The 10,602-nt window shown below is 32.3% G+C and overlaps 1 protein-coding gene across 1 annotated transcript; it reads left to right on the forward strand.

Annotated features, from left to right (window-relative positions):
- The first annotated feature begins 5,286 nt into the window (after positions 1-5,286).
- On the forward strand, positions 5,287-9,947 carry pla2g10 (phospholipase A2 group X). The gene is made up of 4 exons (XM_073829497.1): positions 5,287-5,471; positions 7,208-7,376; positions 7,893-7,999; positions 9,672-9,947. Exons 1-4 carry the CDS (start codon positions 5,435-5,437, stop codon positions 9,818-9,820), a joined length of 462 nt encoding a protein of 153 aa, XP_073685598.1. The 5' UTR covers positions 5,287-5,434; the 3' UTR covers positions 9,821-9,947.
- Positions 9,948-10,602: the final 655 nt, after the last annotated feature.

Genomic DNA, 10,602 nt, shown 5'->3' on the forward strand with positions numbered 1-10,602 from the left:
ATAAACATAATATTAAATAAATGTTTTTTGAGCAGCAAAGCAGAATATTAGAAGTATTTCTGAAGGATCATGTGACTGGATTGATGATGCTAAAATTCAGCTTTGGAATCACAGGATTAAATTACATTTTAAGATATATTCAAATACAAAACAGTTATTTTAAAAAGTTAAACTATTTCAGAATTGATTTAAAGTACAACAAAAGCACTAATATGGTGAAATATTTTTTACTATTTAAAATAACTGCTTTCTATGTAAATATATTTTAAAATGTAATTAATTCCTGTGATTAAAGCTCAGTTTTCAGCATCAAATCTCCAGTACTCCAGTCTGTCACATGATCCTTCAGAAATCATCCTAATATGCTGATTTGCTGTTCAAGAAACACTATTATTATCAATTTTTTTTTTCTTTGATGAATAGAAACATCCAATGATCAACATGTATTTGAAATAAAAAGCTTTTGTAACATTGTGCACTATACCATTCAAAAGCTTGGAGTCAGTAATTTTTTTTATTATTTTTTTATTTTTGTGGAGGAAACAAATTATAGAAATTAATATTTTTTTTAGCAGGGATGCTTTAAATTGATCAAAAGTGATGGTAAAGACATTTATAATGTTACAAAACATTCTATTTTAGATAAATGCTGTTCTTCTGAGCTTTCTATTCATCAAAGAAACCTGAAAAAAATCCACTCAGCTGTTTTCAACACAATAATAATAATAATAATTGTTTTTTAAACAGCAAATCAGAATATTCAAATGAAGGATCATGTGACTGGAGTAATGATGCAAAAATTCAGCATTGAAATCACAGGAATAAATTACATTTTGAAATATATTCAAATAAAAAACTGGTATTTTAAAAAGTAAAAATGTTTCAGAATTGTACTGTTTTTGCTGTACTTTGGATCAAATAAATGCAGGCTTGTTGAGCAGAAGAAACTTCTTTAAAAAAACATTAAAAATCTTACTGTTCAAAAACTTTTGACTGGTAGTGTGCGTAATTACAACAATTATATTTTTACTGACGTCAAATAACAGTACATAACATTACTTTGTTATTGCAATATACTGTGTACAATAAAGTAGTGCAAAATTGAAAATACAAGTAAAACACCTGAAAAAAATCCTAAAAAAAAATCTAGCTATTAAAAAAAGTAGAAATATTTACTTTGTCTACTTTTTAATTATTATTTTTAAGTTTAATTTAATTTAATTATTATTTTATTTATTTATTTTTGTTAGTGGCCTATTTTTATGTACTTTAAACTTCCGCCTTGAAAAACAAAATGGATATTGAATCTGTTTGAACAAAAATGCTTTTTTAAAACAAACTGAGTCAAAACTCTCAATATGTAAAAATAGACAATGACAATTTTTATTACGTAAAAATAGACCTCACAAGAAAAAAAACTTTTATAAGTGTTATTTTATTTTTATGTAAATTTCACATTGATCAATGCAAGTTTACAAAGTGCAAATCTCTTTTTATAGTGCTTGAAAAAGAGATTAAAATTTATATAGATGTGATGTCAAAATCTAAAAATATTAAAGCTATTTAAAACAGTTACTATATGCTTCTTTCTTAACATTTTCACATAAAAATAATAATAATTTAATGGTGTTTACCTGCAAAGAACATTTTCTGTATTTAAATTGCATTGTAACATCCTATGGAAGTGTAAAATATACAGTCAAGCCCGAAATGATTCATACCCCTGGCAAATTCTGACTTTAAGTTACTTTTATTCAACCAGCAAGTTTTTTTATATTAGAAATGACACAGACGTCTCCCAGAAGATAAGATGATGTACAAGAGGCATCGTTGTGGAAAAAAATATTTCTCAGTTTTTATTTACATTTGAACAAAAAGTGGCATGTCCAAAATGATTCATACCCTTCTCAATAATCAGTAGAAAAGCCTTTATTGGCTATTACAGCAATCAAACGCTTCCTATAATTGCTGACCAGCTTTTTGCATGTCTCCACTGGTATTTTTGCCCATTCATCTTTAGCGATGAGCTCCAACTCTTTCAGGTTGGAGGATCTCCTTGCCATCAGCCTGATCTTTAGCTCCCTCCACAGATTCTCAATTGGATTTAAGTCAGGACTCTGGCTGGGCCACTGCTAACCATTTCTTCACCACTTTTGCTGTGTGTTTTGGGTCCTTGTCGTGCTGAAATGTCCACTGGTGCTCAAGGCCAAGTTTCTCTGCAGACTGCCTGATGTTGTTGTTGAGAATTTTGATGTATTGCTCCTTTTTCATGGTGCTGTTTACTGTGATTAGTTTCCCTGGTTCACTGTCTGTAAAACACCCCCAAAACATTAGGTTCCCACCACCATGTTTGACAGTGTGGATGGTGTTCTTAGGGTTGAAGTCTTCTCCTTTTTTACGCCAAATGAAGGCTACATCATTGTGGCCAAACAATTCAATTTTAGTTTCATATGACTATAAAACAGAAGACCAAAAGTTTTCTTCTTTGTCCAGATAAGCATTTGCAAAGGCCAAGCTGGCTTTTGTGTGCCTTATCTGGAGAAGTGGTGTCCTCCTTGGTCTGTGTCCGTGGAACCCAGCGGTGTGTAGTGTCCGTTAGACTGTCTGCCTTGAGATGTTGCCACCAGCAGGGCCCAGATTCATCAGGATGACCTTAGTGGTGATCCTTGGATTCTTTTTTACCTCTCTCACTATCCTCCTGGCCAGCACAGGTCTCACTTTTGGCTTCCAACCACGTCCTCTGAGATTTTTCACAGTGCGAAACGTCTTGTATTTTTTAATAATACTTTGACTGTAGCCACTGCAACTTCAAAACATTTAGATATGGTCTTATAGCCCTTTCAGCCCTTATAGACTGTGACAGTTTGCAAAGGGTGTGAATAATTTTGGACATGCCACTTTTTGTTCAAATGTAAATAAAAGCTGAGAAATATTTTTTTCCACAATGATGCTGTGTCATTTCCGGTCAAAAAAAAAAAAACTTGCTGGTTGAATAAAAGTAAATTTAAGTCAGAATTTGACAGGGCAGTCATTCTTGAGACATGGGACAAAACATGTCCACCAATTATAACTGATATTAGTTTTAAAAATAAAACATATTTTCAATTGTAAATGCTATGGGGATTAATAATAGAATGTATTTAACACAATTATCCCCTTCAATATCATTTGCTCATTATTATGTGAAATCTATGACACTTATTGTCTTCTCACTACATCTAAAACTGTGTGTCCACAGAGAAGGGTTTATTCATTCATATGCTATAAAATGGATTAAAAAAAATTTTAATGATGAAAAAGACCTTGTTTTATCAAAGGCAACACTTAATAATATCTCATATTAAAGCAAGGTTGTTTTTCAGTCAGACATGTGTGTTTAATAAGGTTTCGAAGGTGTGTCCTAACTTTTTGTCAACACCGTCAGACATTACTTAAAATGTAATAAAATCAGGGAATATCAGGGGCTATCACTCTAAAAGGACCCCCTTGCCACAGTCCTCTTCTGCAGAGTACATCAATGTCACACAGGCTCTGCTAAGTTTTATAGTTTTAGAATATTTTAATTCTAATGTTAATATTTTGTGTGTCACAACTATGATATGTCAACACCAAACATCCAATTTCTGAGAAAATTATTTGAAATCTTTAAACCATTTTATTCTCCTGAAGCAGGTTCCATTAGCCTCTAGCATCAACAGAAAAAAAACAAAATGTCTACTACATGAACTCCATTTGTTTTGTGAAAGAAATGGCAAATTTGTCAACACCGTCAGATGTCACCACCGTAAGATTTTGTGTTCCAATAATATATCAAAATACTTAAATGTGACTCTTGAATAGAAGCTTTATAAACAATAACATACTCACTGTTTGTTGTGGTTGTTTTAATACAGTAATTAATTGATTCAATGTATTTGATAGTTAAAATGACTACAAATTCAGGTTTTGGTCAACACCGTCAGATGTGTCAACTCCGTCAGTTCTGTCACCTCCGTCAGATGAATAGTTTGATGATATTTCATTATGATATTTTATATTTGTTGTGGAATTGTTGGTCACATGTGAAAGTGTAATCTGTCTACTAACATGAGAATGTGTTTTGAAATGTTAAAAACATCTAGAAAGCTGTTAAAGATAAAGTTGAAATTATATTACACATTCCAAGTTAAAAAACACATTTTTTTTAAAAAAAGAGAAAAGTTGGGAGGTTGTATCAAAGCATAGCTCAGTAGCTTAGTACATATAAGATACATAAATATAGTTTTTTTTGTCTGAGTACAAAGTTTTATTTTTTTAAATTTTGCACCCTGTTTTGTCCCACCTCTCAAGAATGACTGATGGGTATGAATAATTTCGGGCTTGACTGTATATGTGACCCCTGACCAGAAAACCGTAGGACAATATTTGGCCAAGATGCAACTATTCTGTAATCTGAGGGTAAAAAAAAAAAAAAAATATTGAGAAAATCACCTTTAAAGTTGTCCAAATTAAGTTCTTAGTAATGCATATTACTAATCAAAAATTAAGTTTTAATATATTTACCGTAGGAAATTTTAAAAATATCTTAATGGAACATGATCTTTACTTAATAACCTAATGATTTTTGGCATATAGGAAAAATCGATCATTTTGACCCATACAGTGTATTTTTGGCTATTGCTACAAATATACCCGTGCTACTTAAGACTGGTTTGTGGTCCAAAACTTGCTTAAACTGATGCTTATGTACCCGCTCACCCCCTTTTTTTTTTCCTTTTGTACTTTATTATTTTAGCTACTTGTTGATGCATGTGAAAATTTCTTTGTTATACTGTAGGATTGGTTTAAATTATGCAGGAACAGAACACCAGCATAATTTATATAAGAAATAGGTTTTCAGTCCATTTTATATAGTGTTGCCATTACCAACGGCCTCGATTGACCAATCAGAATCAAGTATTCCAGATAGCATCGTAATACTATTCAGGTATACAAAGTGCGAAATACTACATCGGATATTACAGTGATTTTCCAAATTGTTCCAGCTGTCCAGACCGCGGCGTGGCCTAAAAGTCTAAATTAGTTCATGAATAGTTCATTTACAGATGCAGGAGAGAGTAAATAGCTCCGTGCCGGCGTGTTAGATCATGACCTCCCAGTTGGCAGCGTATCCAGCTCAAGCTGTTTGTATGGAGAAGCCAACCAGCCATCATAGGGATAGGGCGGTCCCGAACTGAAAACCCAACCAGTCATCAGAGGGGGTACACATTATCCGACATTCACAGACTTTAACTTTTAACGTAATTTTAACCCGGCAGCCTGTAGGAGTGAGAGAGTGCGAGGATTACAGTAGGAGTGATGTCCTGAGATTACTCAGCATCTAAATAAAGCCCAGCACTGAGGAACTCTGTTTATCCGAGACTGAGCAGAGACTGGACTATTACCTGTGAGCACAATGCCTGCGCTGTATCACACATTCCTGCTATTTACAGGTGAGACTGCTCACATCTCATTTCACTATTCACTCTCACACTGCTTTATTATAGATGCTATCACATCTAACTATTGAATAAATAATATTAGGTTGCTACTACTGTACACGTAGTATGTATGTGTGTGTGTGTGTGTGAATAGTAGACTATATATATATATATATATATATATATATATATATATATATATATATATATATATATATATATTAGTTAATTTATATAATAGTTTATCAAAAACAAAAAGAAAGTAATGCATTCTTTGGGTAATGCATTTACTCATTTAATTTTAACGTTTTAAAACTTTTTGACAGTCAAGCTTGCTCAGGAATAAGTTTATTTATTTAATCAAGGGAAGAGTGGACACAAGGAGGTTGAAAAACTACTTTTTGAAAAGTAAACTTTACAAATAATTACAAAGAAATGGCAAATAATACAATAAATTAAACATGATATTGTGAAGTTGAAAGACTGAAGTTGTGTTTTCTTATAAAACTTACTTAATAATCTTTTTACATCCTAAAAAATGAATTTTTAGAAATGAGTGAATTAATTAATTAATTAATTAATTAATTAATTAATTTTTACCAGTCAAAAGTTTTTGATTTTTAATGTTTTTTTTTGAAGAAGTTTCTTCTGCTCACCAAGCCTGCATTTATTTGATCCAAAGTACAGCAAAAACAGTAAAATGTTGAAATATTTGTACTATTTAAAATAACTGTTTTCTATTTGAATATGTTTTAAAATGTAAAATATTCCTGTGATTTGAAAGCTGAATTTATAGCATCATTACTCCAGTCACATGACCCTTCAGAAATCATTCTAATATTCTGATTTGCTGCTTAAAAACATTTAATAATATTATTATTATGTTGAAAACAGCTGAGTAGATTTTTTTTTCAGGTTTCTTTGATGAATAGAAAGTTCAGAAAAACAGCATTTATCTGAAATAGAAATCTTTCGTAATATTATAAATATCTTTGTTACCACTTTTGATCAATTTAAAGCATCCTTGCTAAATAGAAGTTTTACTTTCTATCATTTCTTTCCCCCAATACTAACTTTTGTTACAAAATTTCAGATAAATGCTGATCTTTGGATCTTTCTATTCATTAAAGAATCCTGGAAAAATGTACTCAACTGTTTTAAATAAATAAATAATAATAAAAATAATAAAATGTTTCTTGAACAGCAAATCAGCATATTAGAATGATTTCTGAAGGATCATGTGACACTGAAGACTGAAGAGTAAAGATGCTGAAAATTTAGCTTTGATCACAGGAATAAATTACATTTTAAAATATATTCAAACACAAAACAGTTATTTTAAATAGTAAACATTTAAAAATTTTAAATTTTTGGATCAAATAAATGCATGCAGTTCAAAAACTTTTGACTGGTAGTGCATACTTATGACTAAGAGCGAAACACTCGTCATTAAGATCCTTTTAGATCCTAAATCCCACACAACTGGAATCTAACACTTCATCAGTGGAATCTGACACTGCATTGGTGAAAAATGGTCCTATTCTTTCCTTGGGACACTCAGGACAATAGATTTGAAGCTGTTCCATGAGACTTACAGACATTATGCAAATGTAAAATCTCTATGGTATCATAATAACAGAGCATTGTAAGTGAGAATATGTACTAAATTAATAAATATAAATGTAAAGGTAAATTGGTTATATTTGATTGAAAAGCCTTAAAACAATTCACCATTTTACTCTTTTCAGTCAGTATGGCTTCTTTGCAGCCACAGAGGTCTTCAAGGAGCAAAAGGGGTTTGCTGGAACTAGCTGGCGTGATCAGGTGCAGCACGGGACGATCAGCTTTAACTTATGCGATGTATGGATGTTACTGTGGTCTCGGGGGTCAGGGGTGGCCCCGGGACAGAGCAGACTGGTGAGACACCACATTACCTATAAATATCTGTGTAATGCAAGCAACAAATTTTCTTTTTGCAGTGGTTTTGCTTTTCCCTCTTAAATTTACTTCATGCATCTTGGTCAAAGTGTGCCCGTTTCCGTGGCATTCCCTCAGACATCCGGAAAAGGCTTACTCCCAGCTCTCCCACACACAAAATTACAATTCCCCTTAACCTCAGTTTAGGATGCAGAGACCAATTTCGCCGTTCCCAGTGAAAGAGCTCTTCGGAAGTAGACAGAGGGAGGAAAACGCATAAACCAACCTGCTGATATTATTACACCGCATTCCACAGAGGAATTGCTCAATCTAATCTTACAGAGTCAGCAGTTTATCTGGCCGAAATTCTCAGCGGCCCTCCACCTATGAGATCACATTGTATACTTGAATTATACGTTACATAATGAGAAAACAATTCAAAACCAGACAGAACTGGGCTAGGTCCTCTGTGCCATTTCATTATAGATAATCTCAAGATCGTTTGTTCTTCTTTAGGTGTTGCCACAAACATGACTGCTGTTATGGGGATGCAGAATTCGCAGGTTGTCAGACGAAAACGGACAGGTATCGGTGGACGTGCGATGAAGAGGAGGCTGACTGTGGTATGATGGGTTATTTAGATATTAAAGTTGCATAGTTACACTACCAGTCAAAAGTTTTTAAGTCTCTTTTGCTCACCAAGCCTGCATGTGTTTAATCCAAAATACAGCAAATGCAGTAATATTGTAAAATATTTTTTACAATTTGAAATAACCGCTCTTTATTTGAATATGTTTTAAAATGTAATTTATTCCTGTGATCAAAGCTGAATTTTCAGCATCATTACTCCAGTCTTCAGAGTCACATGATCCTTCAGAAATGATCCTAAAATGCTGATTTTCAGGATTCTTTGATGAAAATAAAGATCCAAAGATCAGCATTTATCTGAAATAAAAAGATTCTGTAACATTGTACACTATACCGGAGTTTTTTAAGGAAAGAAATTATAAAAAATTATTACTTTAATTAAGCGAGGATGCTTTAAATTGATCAAAAGTGATGGTAAAGACATTTATAATGTTACAAAAGATTTCTGTTTCAGATATATGCTGTTCTCATGAACTTTCTATTCATCAAAGAAACCTGAAAAAATTTGGAGTAATGTGACTGGAGTAATGATGCTAAAAATTCAGCTTTGAAATCACACAAATAAATTAAATTTTAAAATATATTCAAATAGAAAACAGCTATTTTAAATAGTAAAAATATTTCAGAATTTTTCTGTTTTTGCTGTACTTTGGATCAAATAAATGCAGGCTTGGTGAGCAGAAGAGACGTCTTTAAAAAAACATTTTAAAAAATCTTACTGTTCAAAAACTTTTGACTGGTAGTGTGCTTAATTACAATAATTATATTTTTATACAAGTAAAACACCTGAAAAAAAAAAAAATCCTAAAAAGTTTTATTAAAAAACAAAGTAGACCAATTCTCCTTATTCTACTTTTGTATTTTTTTATTTAATTAAAATGTTCTTATTATTTTTTTTGTTAATGGCCTATTTTTATGGACTTTAAACTTCCACCTTGAAAAATAAAATTGATATTGAATCTGTCTGAACAAAGATGCTTTCAAATACTCTCAATATGTAAAAATAGACAATGAGGATAAATACAAAAAAATGGAACTTACGCAAAGAAAAAAAAAACGTACAAAAAAAGAAAAGAAAAGAAGTGCAGATGATTCAGGTATTATTTTTAGGTAAATTTCACATTCATAAATGCAAGTTTACAAAGGGAAACCTCTTTTTATAATGCTTATTTTAAATTTTAAATTTATTTTAAATGCATAAAACATTAAAAATCTTACTGTCCAAAAACGTTTGACTAGTAGCATACATTCTTTTAGAATCCCTTTTTACATTATAATAGTCTGGGAATTAGAATAAGAAACCGAAAAAGTCAGTAGAACTTAAAAAGGGAAAGTGGAAAAAGTATGACTATGAATGTTTTGTTTGGTCTTTTCCTTCAGCTTCAGGAAGTTGTAGTAATACAGGGTGTGTATTATAACAGATGGGAGACTTCAGGCCGAAAAGAGGCAGTGTTTTCAACCAAACCACGAGATATTTTAAGATCTCGCTCCTGCAGTAAACACCATAACATGCTATACACTCAGTATATTGTTGAAGAGGCATGAAGTGATGGTTTTAATGTATGGTTAAACTATGGTTTCCTTCACTCTGTATGCAAACTACTCATTTTACACAGCCAACAATTTGCATTTATGTCTTCAACGCAGACACGCTTAATGACAGATGTGCGAAAATCCTCTGCCGATGTGACAGGGAAGCAGCCAGATGCCTCCGAAAGGCACCGTACAACCAAAAATACGCTCTGTGGCCAGATTTCCTCTGTGGATGTGTTCATCCTACATGCAACATTTACTAATGCCGATCTAAAATTTGCTAAACAAAGCTTGTATTGTGTGTTTGCTGCTTATTATAGACTTTATATTGTTCAAATGATTTCCATTTTCTACATATATGTATTTTGTATTTTATAGTTCAGTTTCAAAAGCAAATGGATTAAAATATGTGCAAAATAATCACAGTTTTGCTCATTTTTTTTGTTTTCTAAATGGCACTCCACTGCTTTGGTCTGCAGGGGACAGTGGGGCTAGTTATTTCTCAGTGTAGGTTTATTAAAGTCAGTTCAGACCATTGTGTCACCAACAATATGTAGAGTACTGTTAGGACCTCCGCATGCAGACACAATTCACAAATACATAAAATAGCTGCAAGACATTTGGCACTTCCTGAGGAACATTGTGCCTTTGATGTTCTGATTGTATGGACCATTTGGTTTACACTTTTACAGACAGGGAAATAGTTTATTGCGTTTGGGGCACAGTCAGCTTAATTAAATCTGATATTCACAGCAGCTAATAAATACAACTGCCTCTTTCAATAGACCATTTAATGGCTTTCTTTCAGAATCCACTCATTAAACAGCAAAAATAGAAATGGAACCATGCAACAAAACAAAAAATAAAATAAATAACAAACAAATAAATAAATACAGTGCCCTCCACTAATATTGGCACCCTTGGTAAATATGAGCAAACGTGGATGTGAAAATAAATCTGCATAATTTATCCTTTTGATCTTTAATCAAAAGGGGGGGGGGGGAATCTCATTATGAAATAAATGTTTTTCTCTAGTTCACGTTGG

The sequence above is a fragment of the Garra rufa genome, chromosome 1 (genome assembly GCF_049309525.1).
Source record: "Garra rufa chromosome 1, GarRuf1.0, whole genome shotgun sequence".
NCBI classification, from domain to species: Eukaryota; Metazoa; Chordata; class Actinopteri; order Cypriniformes; family Cyprinidae; genus Garra; species Garra rufa.

What these genes read in the sequence shown, in the direction of transcription:
- pla2g10 (XM_073829497.1), top strand. Translation starts at nt 5,435, where the DNA reads ATGCCTGCGCTGTATCACACATTCCTGCTATTTACAG. An exon ending in CCCCGGGACAGAGCAGACTG is followed by an intron (nt 7,377 to 7,892) that starts GTGAGACACCAC and finishes GTTCTTCTTTAG; the next exon opens with GTGTTGCCACAAACATGACT. An exon ending in TGAAGAGGAGGCTGACTGTG is followed by an intron (nt 8,000 to 9,671) that starts GTATGATGGGTT and finishes TCTTCAACGCAG; the next exon opens with ACACGCTTAATGACAGATGT.